This window comes from Vanessa tameamea, chromosome 17 (assembly GCF_037043105.1).
Source record: "Vanessa tameamea isolate UH-Manoa-2023 chromosome 17, ilVanTame1 primary haplotype, whole genome shotgun sequence".
In the NCBI taxonomy this organism is placed as follows: domain Eukaryota; kingdom Metazoa; phylum Arthropoda; class Insecta; order Lepidoptera; family Nymphalidae; genus Vanessa; species Vanessa tameamea.
This window is the reverse complement of record NC_087325.1, coordinates 2043023-2062713: the sequence shown is the minus strand read 5'-3', so window position 1 is coordinate 2062713 and position 19691 is coordinate 2043023. Positions and strand designations below refer to the sequence as shown.

The 19691-nt window shown below is 33.7% G+C and overlaps 2 protein-coding genes across 2 annotated transcripts in view; both read right to left on the bottom strand.

Moving 5' to 3' along the window:
• Nucleotides 1-39: 39 nt before the first annotated feature.
• LOC113394799 (uncharacterized) lies at nt 40-10508 on the bottom strand. Its single transcript, XM_026632228.2, has 5 exons — nt 10389-10508; nt 4432-5160; nt 3980-4184; nt 3210-3369; nt 40-419 (listed from the first exon to the last, which is right to left on the bottom strand). Exons 2-5 carry the CDS (start codon nt 4808-4810, stop codon nt 252-254), a joined length of 912 nt encoding a protein of 303 aa, XP_026488013.1. The 5' UTR covers nt 4811-5160; nt 10389-10508; the 3' UTR covers nt 40-251.
• Nucleotides 8780-19691, bottom strand: part of LOC113394793 (uncharacterized) — a 337088-nt gene continuing 326176 nt past the window's right edge. The window contains exon 11 of the transcript XR_010309412.1: nt 8780-8795. The gene's annotated coding sequence lies outside the window, so the exon portion shown is untranslated. The remainder of the gene's footprint in view (nt 8796-19691) is intronic.

Sequence of the window (19691 nt, the reverse complement as noted above, 5' to 3'; positions counted from 1 at the left end):
CGTAAAAAAACGCATGAGTACGTTGAAATAAAACAAATATGGACGTCAAAAATCATATAATAAACCCAGTTGAAATTAAATATACAATTCACCAAAAAAGTAACTTCATAAATAGTAATAGTAAACAATACAAAAAAATATTTACCATAAATTACTAAAATAATAAAAGAAACTTAACCTAAAAAAAATTTGGGCGCCAATTTAATTTTTCATGTCGTCGGCCATGTTGTTATTGCTGGTGTTATTCAACCTCATAATGACATGCGACATATGTCATCGTTAATGTCCAGCAGTTGGTTGATGAATGTGTGATTGGACATCATCTTTGCAAGTTTAGCGATAACTTGCAAAAGGGCTCTCTTCTTATACCTCATCTGTACGCTGCAACGCTCTATTTCCTCTACCACTGAAGGGTCCACCTGGGTTAAAAAAACCATCTTATTAAAAAAATTTAAGATATTTTCCATAGACAGTTTGACAGGGTTGTGCAAAAATATTTCAAGTCAGAGACAAAAGAGACAAAAAAAATATTGAAGAGGGAATCATTTTTATTGTTGTTTGTTACAGCAACCCGGTTTAACTATGAACTGTGTTGAACAATTTCTGCCCAACACAGTTCAAATACTAGTACTAACCAGTTAGACATATTTCTAACATAGTTTAACTATTTAATTAAGTTGTAATTGCATACATTCGACATTTCACCTTTCTACAAATAATTTCAAACTAAGGAAGTTAATGATGGTGTTAGAATTTATAAATCCAGGAAAATTTGTAGTGCTTTGAAAAAAATAAAATATACGGGACGGGATTTTTTAGGGGGTTCTAGATAGGTTCTTTTTAAATAGTCTTATTTACTTTGTAAAGCGCTGTATTTATAAAAATCATTTTCTCAAGTATATACTAAATAGAAACCAACATCCAAACTAATATTATAAATGGGGAAATGTGTTCGTTGCGTTTGCACATCTTAAATCAACCGATCGTCTTTTAATTTTGCGTACACATTTATTAATACACCCCCCCCCCCCCCTTCAAGCGGGCGAATTCAATTATCTCAATTATAGGAAAATCGCGTGCAGATTGTTAACAAACAGACCTTGAAACTTCATGTGTGTCAAAACTTGTTTAAATATTAAAATAATGATTGCATGGATTTATCGTACACAAGGATGAATGCTTGATTGGACATCACGTAATGGTTCAGCCCATCATTATGTTAGAAAATTATTAGTCGAGTTATTGCTATTTTATTATTAGTTATGCAAATTGTTACTTACAATTTGATAGCTATAGTGTGTAATTTATAAAACTAAAATCAAGTGACTTGTAAACTCAGTCTTTACATATTCACAGATTTTGGGCCGTCCGGGTAGGTATCAGGTATTCTCTAAGATAGTTTAAATCTATTTATCGATTCATACATTCAAGTTGATAATATCGGTTTAATATTCGGATTGTAAATACGAATAACATTAATTTATAAATATTAATGAAAAAATTCGTAAAACTTTTTGTCGTATAGGTTATAATTTTTTTTTTTAAGTTTTTACATCATTTATTTCTAAATTGAGATTCTAAATCGAGATGGCCCAGTGGTTGGAACGCGTGCATCTTAACCGATGATTTCGGGTTCAAACCCAGGCAGGCACCACTGAATTTTCATGTGCTTAATTTGTGTTTACAATTCATCTCGTGCTCGGCGGTGAAGGAAAACATCGTGAGGAAACCTGCATGTGTCTAATTTCAACGAAATTCTGCCACATGTGTATTCCACCAACCCGCATTGGAGCAGCGTGGTGGAATATGCTCCATACCTTCTCCTCAACGGGAGAGGAGGCCTTAGCCCAGCAGTGGGAAATTTACAGGCTGATTATGTTATGTTATATGTTATTTCTAAATTCGTTTTGCGACAAACTTGTTATTTAGCAATGTTATCACACTGATAATGTTAGGAAATAATATTGATAAACAGGTAAATTAATATTACGTAAAAAACGTTTTGTGATACATCGCTAATTTTATAAGCACGTTGGAATGATGACGTGTACCGACATTTTTGTATTTTTAATTTATTGATAGTTAAAATATTTATCACTTATAAAAGTTACAACAGTTTACATTTATAAAGTTTTTTTTTTCCATGTATTAACATCACTAACTTCGAAAGACTTTCGTCTATAATTATAATTGGTTGATTTAAAAAAAAACACCTACGCTGTGCTTTCAATTTAAATAAGGAATATGCATTGACTTATGTGTCTACTACTAGACAACTGTTCAAAATTAAAATTTTGTCACAATGATTAAAAAGAGAACGAAAGCGGTTGGGGAGGTTATTTCTTTTTGTGCTTGTCTCTGAGAGTATTATAGTGAATATATTTGATTCAGTAATGGTCATCGTTGTAATTGTATTAAGAACATTAGACAGTAGTTATAACAACGTATAATTAACATTACAGATTTTTGCTTTATTCTTTGTTTAGAATCTAAAAGAAAACGAAAAGCAATCAAATGCTTACTTAAATAATTATGCCTTCAGAAAAGTTTATTGTTCTATTATTTATTTATTTAAATTAATTTATTTTTATCTATTTATGTTTTGGTAGGTATTTGTTTTTAAGTAATCTATATCGGCCTATCTATATACTGCTCCCCTTTAAATAAAACTAGTAAAGAGTAAGCGAAATGGCATATCAAGATGAAGATGATTTGTCATAATTTACATCAAATAATTTATTCAGAAGAAAATACGAAAGAAATTAGTTACTAAAAATGTCGGAATTTATTAAGAATAAAAATAAATCGCTGTTTTCAACAACCGACAGCTCTTTTTGCTTGCTCGCATTTGACTAAATGAGTTGTGGTGAATTGACCGTAACTTAGTACGCAAAATCACAGCAGTGTAAAAATGTATATGTATAAAGTTAATGGGAAAATATGGAAAATTGTAACAAAAAATATTATGTGTAAGCTGATGATACAAATAAAAGCATAAAATCCGTGTGCGTCTCGGGACGCCCGACAGAAATGATAACTTAATATAATCGCTGCTATATTTGCGTAAGAGAAACGAAAGCCAGCCGTAACGCGTTACGTAACGAAGCGGTTTACCTTCCCATAATAAGTTATCACTTCAAAAACTTAAAATTGAACTGAGAATATATGAAAAATAAAGAGCAACTTAAAGGTGAATGTAAATGACTAACGTTTTTGGGATCTGTGAAGGCACTGAATTTGTACTTGGTTTTACGCTTCTCCGTGCCGACGTCGGAGAAGACTGTGAAGGCTGCTTCCTTTATGCGTCTCCCCACGGGAAAGTACATGCCGGCCTTTAGATTTCCCTTTGGATCTCGTGATAGCAAACTCCTGGAACAAGGATGAATAATCTATATGTATTACTTTTAATTATTGTGAAAGCATAATCGTTTTCTCATGAAGACAATCAGGAATTTTACTATTGACTTCCAATCGCCTTACGCCAATTGGTTGCGTATTGGCATAAGTCGTTCTAGTTATAAATTGAATGCGGGTCATTGTCTCTAGCCACTGCTGATCAGACTTCTGACGAGACTTTAGAAAGTTAGTACTGTATACTAAAACGCTGCTGGAGCTTTGTGCCTTGTGGGTTTGTAGATATGATGGCTATCCAATCAAACCTTATATGTGCTATTTAGTAGGGCTTTGTGCAAGCCCGTTTAAGTAGGTATCACCCACTGATCAAATATTTTACCGCCAAACAGTAATACTTAGTTACGTTATGTTAAAAGTATGAACTAGCCAATGTAAATACAGATACAAGATCGGTGATGTAAGGAATGGTTAATATATCTTACAGCGTCATTGTCTATGGGCCGTTGTGACCACTTACGACCACGTGCCCCTTTTTCTGGCTTACCTACACATATATTACCTATATATATAAAAAAAGAAATGCTCCCTATGTAATTATTTAAGTAATTTATCAAGGAAGGTTTACCTAAAATTGTAGACCAAGTTTCGCTTTTCGGTGACGTATATGCTGTCGAGGTAGGGTTGTGCCGCGTAGATCAGCGACGTCTGGTATTTGACGATGTGTCCTCTCGTCTCCCGCTCGTGCCACTCGATGTAATTGCTGTTGTGAGGGTTGTAGCTGTACTCGTATTCCTTGCGGCATTGTGGGTCATCAGCTTTGGTAAACCAACCTATTAAGATATTCTGACATCAGTATTATTCGCTATGTTACGCAAAATAAGATAAATATTTATGAAAACAATTAAAAACTATTGGTCTATTGTAATTTACATACGCATAAAAAGACCTATTTCATATAAGTATGTTCCATTATTAGTAAGCTGAATTGATATTTATTTTTTATTTTAAAAAGGTATTTAATCAAATATAATAGTTTTGTTTCATACGTTATAACTTGTTAATTTATAGACAACTTACCGGTATGTGGATATGCACGGTCGGACATAACAGTAATTATTCGGCCAACATGGTATCCCGGATCGGCCAGCATGATTCCTGGCCGTCCATCTATAATGACCTGAACACCGATCAAAACGTGCTCCTTCTCCGCGCACCCTACGGAATCCGGCGTTTCTCCCATCGTCACGTAGCCCCTCACGTCCACCACCGCCTCCTCACAAGATATCAACGCGGTCGCCGTCGCGAAGCCAGGAAACTTTTTGTCCAAGTGTTGCCATTTCCGAACCAACTCTATTCCCAAACCGACACACGTGTACTTTCTTCTCCTGATCTGTGGTAAGTATTTTTTATAAAGATCGTATAACGGTTGCTGCGACTTAACATGACAGTCGTACATAGCGATGAAGTTGCTAATTGAGTCATAATTATTGTTGACGAGAAAGGTGCGGAGGATCGACTCGGCTTGAGTGACGAGTTCCTCGTGCGCTATCGATGTTAGTTGGAGTGGTTCCTGTGGCTGCGCCCAGCGTGGGGGCGGCAGGGGCTTGGTCAGGTAGTAGACGGCCTGCTTGCGGTCGTCCTTCCCCGAAGCGAGTCAACTCGGCCACTCAGCACCCCAGCGGCCAACCCTCGGGCCCGCCGGCTCAGCCTCTGCCAATATCTTGGGCCAGGCATCGTTTCGGCCTAGAACGCTCTGTAAGAGCGCCTCACGCTTCTCTAACACCGATACTACAACTTTTTCACGCTCTGAAATAGAACAATAAATAAACTATTACTTTTTTGTTTGTGAGAGAGTATAATGTCATAAGTATCTGCCAAAAAAAAACACGTAAATAGATATTGTCTCTTGACTTTTCTATTTACAGAATATACAGAAGTGATTGTATGAAATAATAATATTTAATAGAACTTTAGCTATATGTTTGAAAATAAATATTTTAATCGGGTAAGAACTAAGAAGGTACGAAGATGTTGTAAATGTATTATCCAAGTCACGGATGGTATATAGTTGTAATAGGAAAGTTATGAAACGGGTTACGAGAACCTAAAGTTAGAACTCTAGACACGCACGATAGTTTGTACGTGTTCGGTTTTATTCGTCGACACGCGTCCTTAATTTGCGTATTATTTGTGCATTGGCATTTTTTTTTTAATTATTAAATATCACATGTTCTATGTGCCTTTATGATTTCTATTTTTTATTTTAGTGTACCTGCATATTTACATGAACAGGCACAATTTTAGTTTGAGCATTGTCATTAAAAGTTTTTTTTTTTTAACGAAAATATTCAACAGTCAAAGAAATAAAACGTACAGAAAAATAATCCTTTATTTTAACGCTATGCTTTCAGTGTAAAGGAATAAATAGGTATTAGGTATACGTCTATTCCTTTTATGTAAAATATTATGATATTTTATGTAAGTAAATATATTAGTTTTTCTAAAATGACGTAGATCGTAAGTATAGATAATTAAGAATACAGTTATATGTGTATAATTATCACTAATGAGTTCTTAGTCATGTTTAATTACGATTTTCGCTAAATCAAAGCCAAAATATATATCGCTCTACTATTATTAGGCTCATACAGAGTTTCAGATTTTTTAGCTTCTTATGTTTGAATCGACATTTAACAGGATTCAATTGAATTTAGAACTATCAGCGACTACATAAGCTTAATACAGTAAATTTTATTTAATACAATTTTTTTTTGATTAATTTATAGTTCCGGAATAACATTTCGAATATCTTTATGACATAATTGACATTATGTAATTAATAATTATTGTTAGTGTTGTATTGTTACAGCGTCAAACTGTGACTATCTCTAATGTAGCTGAAATAGCCCAGTGGATAAAACACGTAGAATTCAGTCGAAAGTCACGAGGCATGACTGAATGTTCACATGCTTAATTTGTTTTACACAAATCATCTAGAACTCGGGGCAGTGATGAAAATCATCCATTGTCGGTTAGATGGTTTTTTTTCTACATTAGTATCCACCATCTATCAATGGAGTAGGTAGTGTACTGCCTAATTAGCTACATACGACCATTCTCAATAGAGGATGCCTTTGCCCAGAAGTGGGACGTTTACTTTACGTTTTCAACCGCCGAATATCAAAACGTATTGTTGTGGTCCGATTTGAAAGGTCAGTCAATGTGACTACAGACAGGTGCAGGTAGTGCATTGATAATGTATAAAATGTTTATGAACGCATGTACCTACTTACCTAATGTATGTCGGTACATATGTATCTATAGGTTATTTAAATTTGAATGAATCATTCATTTATGAAACTGATTCAGTCGAACAATAGTCTTTGTTTAACACGAATTTACCTGATGTTTATATATATATGTAGTATAGATAGATAAATTAGAAGTGTTGTATTAGAACATAAATTGTATTTAAAATAAGGACACGTGATATTTCATTGGTTTTTGCTCAGGTTTAAAAAAAAATGCTTAACGAATTCACGATGTCCGTTAGCCCTGCCCCTAAACTCTTCATGTAGGATTTCCCGTCCTATCGGATTATCAGTGTCAAGGAATAGCACTGCATTTTCACTGTTTAGTGTGTTTGCTTGTGCACAATAGCAACTTGCACAGTTGCACAGTCTCTCTTGAGAATGTTTATCGAAGCCAAAATCGTTCATGATTCAGCCAAAATAAATATTACTATTTAGAAAGTAAAAAATAATTGTTTCAATAATATCATATATTAAAATCCAATAACATAATAATTTTTATATCAATAGCTAGCAAACTGAAAATACAAGCTTTCATAAAACTTTCCACAATTGCGTAAAATGAAACGACAATTTCATTCATTCGCGGTCGAATGATTGGTCCACGATCAATGCAATCAATCAGCTGTTGTTGACACGTTGATAGTAACGAACATCGACCTTGTCTCATTCGCCTCAGCAGCCACAGCTGATGTGAACGTTGTACATTCCATTCACTAGTGGCCTTGAATATGCAAATATTATGAAATAAAAGAACTGATATATTTTACGAATTCCACATAACAAGTGAATGTAACGTAAGTATGTCTGTCCAACTTGGCCAAAAAGAATGTTTTAATTGAATATTTTTAATTAATTAAAGTATTTTCACAAATTTCCTCAATAAATAAACAAAACCTAATTTCTTAGAAATAACGTAAATTTACGAATGCATTTCCGTATATAGACGTTGATATAAACTGAATTTGCATACCTATATAAATAAAATAAACGGTATTTTTAAACACGCAAAAGCAAGGTTTGTTTCTATTAATATTTCCTACGAATACGCGTATTTAGCATCAGTGAGAATTCCCAGTTAAACGGTGATTAGTATCACGGAAAATGACTCAAACAGTTGTCAGAAAACGGAGCTATTATGAAATCTGTACCTATTTATTTTGTTAATATATAAGTAATTCCTCTTGTTCTGGTGATTATTACTCACAAAAACTTTGCAAATACTTTTTTAATTATGAGTTGTTGCAAATTAAAAAGTGTACAGGAAGCAGACGAGGTTACTTGAACTGGTTTTGATAGCACGTTTCGCGTCACGAGGCCATTGTGTCACAGACCTTCTTTGAAGGCAAGTGATTTTGTGGAATTTAAACGAGTCACGGGGACAGATTATATATAAAAAAGTTAAAAGGATATGTTAAAATTGTAGAAATTCTTTTAAAATAACTGGTACATAAAAAAACTTACAAAAATAACGTTTCTAAAGTTTTAATAACGATCTAAATTAACTTTACAGTATTTTAAACGGTTCGGTAAATCACGTGTCACAAAGTCGATGTTAGCGGCGCTTATCTTACACGTGATTGGACGTTTGATATTTGGAATTGTTTATGATTTAATGTTGCTGGCGCATTCAATTAATATTATCCTAATTAATATAATAAATACAAAAGTGATTTTATCGTTACCGCTCAACCGATCATCATGATATTTTGCGTACAACTTGGTATACCGAAAAAGACATAGGGTACCTAACATCTGCCTCCCCGGAGTGGCGGGTACTGGTTCTTCATATTATAGCAATCAAAATACGACTAACAACAGCATTTATGTTTTGTTATAAAAACATCTTATCACGATATATTTTATTAAACTATTGAGAATGTTTAGTCTGTTCTTGTTTTACCAATTGTAGTTTTCTACCGATGACAGCATTCGATTTTCGAAATTTTTGATTCGGTTTAAGAAGAAATAAAAATACGAATGGAGGAATAAATTGTGCAAATGAAGTTCGAAAAAGGGACAAAACCTTAACGAAAAGTTTTATTATTACATTCCAATATTCCAAATCTAATTTTCTGAGCCGCATTTGACAGTCCCGGCTATCTCTTATCTACTTTGCATCTCATATTACTTGTCATGAAATGTTCGTGTCAATGCTCTATAACAGGTAAATGATCCCACGTAATGTTATGACGATATACGATGTAAACTTCTCTTTGTTTTCACTGGGTATATGGAAGCATAATTTATTTTTACGTCTGACATTAATTGATTTAAAAAAAAAGTTTTTTTTTAATCATACAAAGGTCTTTAATCATTATTCGTTATTTTCAAATAAAATATTGTGTTAAGTTGGTTTTCCATTCAAATTGATATTTGTTAATAAAAGGGAATAAGTGTCCCTTCTTATATATTTCGGAAGGCAACTCGAATAATCTATAGCTATCACGATAAGTGGTTATTATTTTTATTGTCTTTCAAAGAAACTTATTAATAATCTATTTGATGACGTCAAGTTTCGCATAATTTCGCTTTGAATTGAAATAATTATCGATCTTTTATTTTTATTATTGTAATATAATATACAATATTTAAATTTTATCGTTTATCACGATAAAACGCATTAAAAGATCATGAATAATAAAATTAGTTCCTATAGCACTATCTGGTTTTTATTTTTTATTTTATTGAGTTTGTCATTAAAGAGTATCTATGAATGTTACTTAGGCGGTGATTAGTAAAACAATGCTGTCTTCTTCTTTCGAATATCGAATCATTCATGATAGAAAGAGATAAATTAGTATTTAACTAAACATCCGTAAAAAAAAACATTTATAAATAAGGCGGTGAATTTTTAACACTTGTCAAAGATAAAAAAATATTTTTTTACAATAATAAAAATTAAACATAATAATGCTAAGTAGCTATTAAAACTAGAATTTAGCGTTGTTAAAAAATCAATTATTTTTTGAATTGGCGTTTGCGTCAACGCGTAACGTAATTTTCTTGATATTGTGAATTTGCGTAAAATGCAACACGTAGGCATTCCCATTCAGGCGATACAACTAACATTCATAAGATGTTAATATAATATTTTTATAAATGACTTATTTACTTTGAAATTAGGACGTAGTTGAATTAATACTTAATACAAAATTTGAACACAATCTGTGTTTATGGAAACATCGTATAATTAAACATAATTTATAAATTATGCGCTCATTACTATAGATTGTCAAAGTATTTAGGTATTAAAATATAATTCACTTTATTGTAACTGTGATTATTATTATTATATGCCACCAATAAAACGAAATCAATACTAATTATGATCGCCCTATGAGTCACCTCTTTACACTATATAAAAAAAAAACAATTAGAGAAATTCATAATTATAAGTTTGATATGTTAAGTTTATCAATTAAAACTCGTATACATTTAACAAAATAATTAATCACATTTAACAATAACAAAAAGCAATTAATCACGGCTGATAAAACTTCGGAAAAAAACGTCTAAAACTAAACTTGATACATCCCTAAGTTTTCGCAGTCTTTGTTTATATCGAAAAGAACACAGTTTTAGTACGCAAACGCGGCATTCCTCCACAACACGCGCACATATCTTTGTTACTATGACAACATAAATAAATATCGGCGTACGCTATTGCCTTAAATAAGTCTTGTTTCATTTATAAAATAGGATGTTTAAAACAAAACTCACCCATACAACGGCTAGAAGCCAAATAAAAAAGAAAAAGAAAATCGGCTGCCCCGAGAATCGCTCTATCCGGGACAGTTCTCTCTCGCACGACTACAGACAAACTGGTCGTCGGGTTGTTGTGCTTGCATTATTATACTCGAACTCGCGGTAAAGATTATAGTGATGTACGTGAAGCGTTAACGTTGTCGTTAAATTAGTTATGAGTTTGAAGTTTTACGTAAAAGAAGTTAATGCTTTACCCGCAATCAGAGATAGATTGTAAGATTGAATCTGGGAATAATGTTTGAGTTAAACATTTATTGCGTAAAGAAGTTTCACTTCTGTCAATTTAGGAAACTGTTATTTCTTAATTTCATACTAATAAAAAAAATTAAGACTAGCTAAAGTTGAAGACTAATCTGCTTAATTTGGCTTGTTATATTTTCATGCTTGATTGTTGCTTATATGATTTACAATCGTCATATTTAATCAACAATTTATACTATTAATTATCATACTTAATATAAAAATATGATAGTTTTAGTGTTTATTCAATATTATATGAAAAATACTTTACAGTCAAACGAATGAAAAATACAATTACAAAAATATATAATCGAACACTTCATAAAATGAAAACTTTTCGAATTCGATTAATAAATAAAACGTTATATAAATTAATAAATATTATCGTTATGTCGAGTTACGTGTAACGTTACAACCGTTCCCTCAGCAACGTGGCGACACTAGTTATGCGCATGTCTGAAACTCTCTCATTCGCTCAGCTGACTCATACTATCTCATTTCCACCTTCATAATATTACAGGCATCAGTTGATGTCTCTTTCTCACGATGTTAATGAAATTCTCTACCACGCGGGCAAGTGAATGACAACTTATACAACTTATAACTTTAAAATAAAACTTTTAAATAATCGTTATTTTTATGTCCGTTAAATCAAATTTTATGCGATAAATTTTATTAGTTTTGGTTGATTAATTATTATTCAAGGATAATCATTTTATTTTAAGCTCGAATTAAAATAAATAAAACTTTTATTTTATATCAAGTATTTGCGTCTCACTTTAATATTTTTCACGTGTTAGTTATTTAATTGAACATTGATAAATCAACACTTCGACTAATCTTGATACTTGTGTCATAAAATTTGAATTTACAGGAAACCGTTGGCGTCTATGACCAGCCTTGAATGTTAGAGAAGCGTAGAGGCGTAGCACTTATTGACCGTAGCGAATATCTACTTTGCGGCCTACGAATGAAAATAACGACAAACAATTAATTATTTCCTAAATAAATACCAACAATAGTTTCAATGTTTAATAGATTAAAAATTATGTTTTAATTAATTAATTGCATTAGTAATAATAGGTAAACAGTTAATATAGAAAATAAAAATTGTCTTATTATTAAACATACAAGATGAAAATTAAAAATGTAACGATATTTTACCCAAGTTCGTATATATAAGATCAGTCAGGTACAGTATAATCTGTATCAAAGTTTATTAGTTTCGAAAATGCTAGTCTCAAGATTTAAAATCATCAGACAGGTTAGAAAAAAAAAAAGTTAAAGATCACGCTATGACCTACGGAGGCGGATCGTTTAATGAAAACGAAACTAGTATTTTATAAATACGATTCATAAGAACTCTGACGTTAATATTGTTATATTTAAGCGGTTTAATTAAACACTAGTACAACATCAGATTGTGTGAATTAAGGGACATATTGATCAATTGGTATTTAATTGATTTTTTTTTAAACGTGACAATATATTACATTTTTAGAAATATATATTGTTGGAATAAACATCTTAGCCGAGCGACATCTGCGTCATGTCAAACAAATACACTTTAAAAAAAAAAAAGGCGGGAGTTTTTTTTTGGCGGCAGACAGGTTGGATCGCGATTATCATATTGACTGTGTAGTGTTGATGGTTATTTGTCTTGTAGATTAAATGTTTTTTTTTCTTTTGTGGTAGATTGATTGTTATTGTAAATTAAAGGTCATTGTTGTAAAGGTTAGCCTATTTGTTTTTTTTTCTTTTAGTAATTCCTATTTCTGGTTCTAAAAATATTGTTTATACTAATATTTTTTAAATGCGTTTGTGTTAGTAATATTATCGTTCTCATAACGCAATGATACAAGAGATTTAAGTGCTAAGCTATAAAATATATTATAATTATTGGTATACCAATTGTATACGGCGTCAATGGTGTTATGTTCAATCATAAACAGGACAAAGATACTGCCCATTATGTACATAGCCACTGTACTAATTGAGATAATAAATATATGTAATACGGACATTTAGCAATGCAATCTCAATATTTTTTTTATGTAGTTGTTTTCAACAAGGGCATCGATTATCTAGACTGTCACGTGGTTTCAGTACGTTCAAATTGCTTTCACTGATTACGCCTTCTAACTTGACGTTTTGACATTGACATTAGATTAATGAAAGAGGGGTCACCAAACATTTGTAGTAAATACAATTCTAGTAAATAATAAGACCAGTTTCTACACGCTTAATAAAATAATATCATAATTCGGTGCGTTCCCTTTTCATTATCCTTATCGATATATCACTAAATATTAAATATTTATTCGTTGAATAAATAATTCGGCTATTAAGTTTTAACCAACATATTTTAATTCTGAAGTTGAATTTTTACAGGCTGACATACTGGTACCGACTAGCTGACCTCTGCAGACAAAGGATGAATTTCTGATACATTTTTGTCCTAGTAGGGACCTCGATTTATAGAGACGTTTGTATTAAAACGCAGAGGCCATTCTTTTAATAATTCAAGTTTTTCTAACAGTACTTAAACATATTTCAAAGTAGTTGTCAACTATGTTTAAATTTAATGAGTTGTGTGAAAATAAAAGTTTATGTACGCGCGAATTACGTCGTTCGCAGCCGAAGGACTTAAAAAAAAAACCGAAAGTACTTTAAAAGTGAATTTATTTTAAGTCACAAACTTATTTTACAAATATTAATACTAATTTAATTAGACTACTTCATGGGTTGAGGTTGTAACACAGAATGCCCCCAGAACCAATTATTATAAAATAATATTAATACTTTTCTTAATTCTAAGAGACACAGAAATTATAAAGAAAGATCGGTGTGGCCCGTTGTTGGGCGGCGTGATGATGCGCAAGGGTTGCTGGAACGGGCCGTCGTCGGTGGTCTCGGCGAACGCGATGTCCTAATGTACCTCCATAGGGTGATCGCATACATAACACGCGCAAAATTTATAAAACACAAACTTAAAATCCCCGTTTTACCCCCTTAGGGATGGAGTTTCATAAAATCCGTTCTTAGCTGATGTCTACATCCTACCTATATAAGGAACCTACCTGCCAAGTTTCAAGTTTGTAGTTGTGATAGTTTCTGAGATTTTTAAGTCATTACGAATTGATGACAATTCACATAGCAGAAAATCCTCAAACCCGTTACGTAGATACGTGATACTACTGAGATTTTTTAGTCAGAAAAACTTATTTTTTTACCTCACCTATTTTTGGACCTCGAAGATGATCTTGGTCAAGTCTTTAATTAAAAAAATTATTGGTAAATTAAGAAGTAAACAAATAAAATACTATAACGTTAAACAATAAGTGGTAATTGGAAAAATATCAAAATATGTGTACCCTATTCAAACTATTTGATACTATATCTAAATTAATATTTTAATTGCGAAAGTAATTCTGTCTCCTACGCTTTCACGGCCAAACCACTAAACGAAATTCGCTGAAATTTTGTATGAAGCAAGCTTGAGCTCCATGAGAGGACATAGTCTACTCTTTATATACATAACACCCGATGACAAACCCTTAAAACACTAGCTAAATTGCGGGCGACAACTAGTTGACAATATAATAAAGACAATTCAAAGACTATATATTTTCATATAATTATTATCCAATAGTATAAATATATCTATGTATAACCATGACTGCGATAAACACTGGCCTTTGGACAGCTGGACACGTGATGATAACAATGATATTACATATGCAATTAATGTTAAATAAAAGACAAAGAAATAATTATTATATATAATACTGATATATACTTGTACATATTTTTATTAAGTACCAATGTGTGTCAATATGTAGTGAGTCTGAGTTTTTATGCAGGGTTAATCTTCAATAGCCAGGTTCTTAAGAAGTTGATTTCGTTTAGGTTATTTTGTACTCATTCTAAAATGAATTAGCACACATCGAAGGAGTTGCGATTAAATAAACGATGCTGCTGCCTCTTCTGTGCTTTGCACGGACTCGTTAGAACTTTTAACAGCGAAGAAGAGAATTAGGAGATTAATCTCCGACCACCAGTCGGCGCATATAACAGCCCGACTGCCCATGGTAGGTTCTGTGACATCTGCTTAAAAGAAGCAGTGGACTGAGAGGAATTTTATTGACCCTACCCTTGATTAAACCCCTCGAGATCTGTAGCTTTATAACTAGACCGACGAGGGAATTATATCTGCTCTGAAACTTGCAATATAATTTTTAGATTTTATTATAAATGTTCCCAATAACTTTGTAGTATGTATTTAAAAGCATCCAATCAAACGTCTTAGACTGAATGACATATCACAATAACCTCTTAGTTTAAAATTATATTGTAAAGAGAAACTGTGTTTAGTTTATGTCGAAAATCGGCTAAACGATACAGTTTTCTTTCATTTCGCTCACAACGTTTATTTGTTTAGGTAAAATTTTGCAAACTGAATAAGAATATTAATACAAATATATTATATAATATATTTTACATATAGGTTTAGTTCCATTTATATGCGAAACCGTACCGAATTACACACCTAAGATTTGCTTGGAAGAACTCTTCATATATATTTTTTCTGCAGTTGTACTTCTTTGGCGCAATTTGTTTTCATAGCAAATGATAAGAATGGTTTTTTATGATGTGCGCGCACAGGGTATGATCAAAACTACATCATGAACTGAACCGCCAATGTAGTGTCAAATCGGTCGAAATAGACAAATTCACACCTTAATTTATTTTTATTTTGCACTAGCTGCCCGCCCCTACTTCGTTCGAATTATATTCAAACAAAGTTAACCCTCCCACTCCAATTTGAAAATTTTAATAGGCTTTCTTAGGAAGCATATACATCACGACAGAAGTATCTATAATAAATTTCGTTTTTATATTTTCCGCACATATTTCTTTCCGTAAGAACATTGTACAAAGTATTAGAAAAATTAAAAAAAAAGTAGATTGAAATCGGCGACTCGAGAATGACTCTCGAGTTATTGCGTGACCAAGAGAAGTAGCGATTCATTTTTATATAGATTAAGCAGCGTAATCGAAATTTCCTTTTAAATATATGTACTGGTTGGATGCAATTTATTGCAGGTGAATATCTCAACAGATAAAAAAAGACATAAATGGCCAACACGCGCTTTGTTTTCTCACGTGTGCGATGTATATGTTGCGGTCAAATCTCTTGACCAGTCAAAATTACTTTTAACAGAAAAAGAGGCAAAAGTAATATTGACCGAGAAGGTTAAGCAAAAGTAGTTTTGTCTGAAAATCATTGGTTGCTTCTGACTGCAAATATGCGGTTAAAAGTTGTCTTAACTGATGCTCTTAATAAAGACCACTTTAACTGCTAGAACATCAGTGATTTTAACTAGTTAGATTGTAAATAAAAGTCTATAAAATATCTTAATATTGTAAAATCGTTTATTATGAACGTTTGGTATTAATATATCAATACAAAAAAGTTGTTCTTTTTCCCATTGGAAACCTTCAGTAAGGTACCTGGTCCCCTGGGGGTCGGACCGGTTTATGAGTGATTAATATTCACGAAAACGGATCGGATACTATTCCTCGACACGGATCGGACAGGCTACGGGCTCCCGTTCTTAATTCCGCACGTGGCTCGGTGGAACTCTCATCAGGGGGAGTAAAAATGCCTTTTTTTTTTTTTGTTTAACGAGGAGGAAATGCATTTACGCATGCCGCCCGGTCGGGGGACCGGGACGGGTATGTGGGACTCAACCGCGGCCTAATGCCCCGTGCCAGGGCACGCTGATGCTAATGCCCTGTCCTACCCACTAAAACCATCCTCGGGTTTCCACCATGCCGCCGAGTGGTGAGGCAACGGGATCGCCAAGGGCATGCAACCGCGACCCCACCAGCGGCAGCCGCCGTAAGGCGGCTGAATATTCATGGAAAGCGCGCCTAGTGCGCGCCTTCCCCCTCATCCTCCACGTGGGAATGTGGCGAACTCCCCCGAGTCCGCCACTGGAGGCTGGGCGTCAACGAAGCTGACGCCCTGCGGCGGATAAGATGGTAGGCTCCGCCGCTGACCGCCGGTGTAAAACACCTGGGAGGCTCGAGTAGCGAGCCCTCCCACTCCCTCCTAGCCAACGAGGCCACTCACATGGTCCGCCCTGACGCCGATCAGGGACGTACCAGGAGCGGCCCCGCGGCATCCCTCCCGCCAGTCTTAGCCGCGGCCGACGAGCAAGCTCAAGCCGGCCCCGTTGCCCAGGGTACACCACGAGGAGGTGACTGACATGTACCCCGGGAGTAAAAATGCCTAACCTAACAATCCAATATATATATATATGTAGGTTAGTTTTTTTTTATTAAACTTAACTCTACTGCTGAAAAGCGAACTTTAGTCGCAATCGATTAGTGAAAATTAATCTGAAACAGATCTATTGGGCAAAACCCGATTCTATTTGACTGTAATTTCGGTCATAATACTGTTTCCGATAGCCTGCGGTCAAAAGGACTTTTGGCCGGATGACAGTTTCGACTGCAACATAAACATTAAAATGGGCTGATAATACGAGCATATCTGACATTGCATTATCTACGAGCTCAAGTACACGACATCATTCGTATGGAGATAGTTGATTATCTACTAGAATACCATTATTTTTGCTTCTAAGGCTGCGTGTACATGGTATACTAAAATCGCCGGACTGCAAGTATATCACTCCATATTATAAAACAAAGTTGCTGCTTTTGTCTCCCCGTCTAACGCGAAAAAGACAAAAACCCAACCGAACGAATTTTCTTACGCTTTTAATTAATAGATGGATTGATTCACGAGGAATGTTTAGGTGTATAATTATTGAAGGTTTTGTTTAAATTTGCTTAAATATGGCGATAACTCTGGAAGATGTCATAAAACGACGACGACTGGGAGCGTCGCTGGCGTGCGCCATACCATAAACCCATAGAGCTCTATATTAAAAAATAAACGTTTTATACAGACCAATATTCTACCCATGTGAATCCGGGACATGTAGCTAGATTTTATATATAAAAAAAAACACGTTCAAATATACCAAATTCAGTCAATATATATCAGGTTTAAGTCGGTTAGTGGAGGAATTTTGGCAATCGAGCAAAAATAAAATCATCCGAAAAACAGAATTGCTGGTAGGGAAACGCCGGTAAAGAGCTGAGGTAACCTGGTAAGCCTTGAAACTGGCTATGGTCAATCAAGAAAAGCTTACACTCATTCACGAACAAACTGCGTGTGGCCAAGCCACTTGGTAGATTGGTAGCTTAGTAAGCTTTGTACAAAACCATCTGGGGAGATACCACCCACTAAATAAATTAATCCAAAATCTTAATTAAATATAGAAGCATTACATGCATACATTGATTGACAAATAAAAAACTTTCGGTCAGCGGTTCAGATTAAAACCTGAAAAGAATCGGCGAAATTAACTAAGCTGGTTTGTTTATTATGATTTTTTTTTGTCAGTTTGCCATTGTTTATATTTAATATATCAAATAAATAGTTGTTGTTTCATTGCCAAGCTATGCTATCAACCATGAACAGAACAATTATCATTGTCACAGTTTTGTAATCTAAGCTGTTATGGCCCTTGGGCCTAGCTCACTGATGATTCAAACCCGAAAACAACTATACTGAGTACTGATTTGATTTGAATAATTATTTGTTTTCAAAACAGACGACGGCATAATTTATATATTATCCTACTACACTCAGTGCCGGATATGCGGTTTCCGCTACAATCGCGGTTATATGCTAACTTCATGGTATTATCTAATCATGTCCAGTGTAATAACAATCCGTAAAGTGACAATATATATTTAGACAAGTAATCATTTCATAACTTATTTATTTTAACTTCGATGCAGATAAATTGTAAATCCAAGATTTTTTTTAATTTCACATTGTGTCCGAATATGATCCTTTTCTTACTGTTATAAGAATAGATGGTTGTTCTCTTGGTTTTGACTTCAAATTCCTGAAAGAAATATTGTTAACAACTAAAATAATAATAAGTTATAGTAGAAAGTCGTGTACAAGCCCGTCTGGGTAGGTACCATTCACTCATCAGATATTTTACCACCAAACAGCAGTACTCAGTATTGTTGTGTTCCAGTTTGACGGGTGAGTGAGCCAGTGTAACTACAGGCACAAGGGACGTAACATCTTAGTTCCCGGGTTTGGTGGCGCATTGGTGATGTAAGGAATGGTTAATATTTCTTACAGCGCCATTGTCTATTGACACTTACCATCGGGTGGCCCATTTGGTCGTCCGTCTATCGATATCATAAAATAAAACAAAAGTCGACTACAATATTATGAACGAACCAGTAACACATGGCATGAGATTCATATCCGAATCTAGCTTCGGATTAAGTTAAATATTCATCAGGATCTCTGGCGGGAGTTTTGAACTGTAACATTGATAGTTAAACTCTGTGCAAGCCTGTCTGTGGAGATCAACAGTTATTATACTCGGAACTACATATTATAACAATTGTCTCCATTTGTGTTTCGGTTTGGAGTATGAGTGACCCAGCTGAAATATTTTCACAGCGTAATCTTAGACTTAAAAGTGTAAGTACACTTCTAACAGTGACAATGAAAAATATTATTTTAAATATTATTTATCGTAATGGCATGCCGACAAGTCTGTATTTTTGCCTCGTGATAACGTCTGATAACATCCGATTGCTTAAAGTTGTCAAACACGAAGACAACGATTGATCTTTTTGATATGCAGCAGAAAGAGCTTGGTAAATTTATGGTTGAATTACGTTTTTATGCCGAAGTTAGGTATGTAATTGTTTTGAAGCCTGATTAAATTTTCAATGAGTGTATTGTAATAATTGAATAAATAAAACTTATATAACTAGGTTTAATACATGTATAACTCTTTTCTTCTGTTTTTTTTTGTCATTTTTTTTTGTCATTTTTTTTTTATATTAGAGATGGCAAACGAGCAGGAGGCTCATCTGATGGAAAGTGACTACCACCGCCCA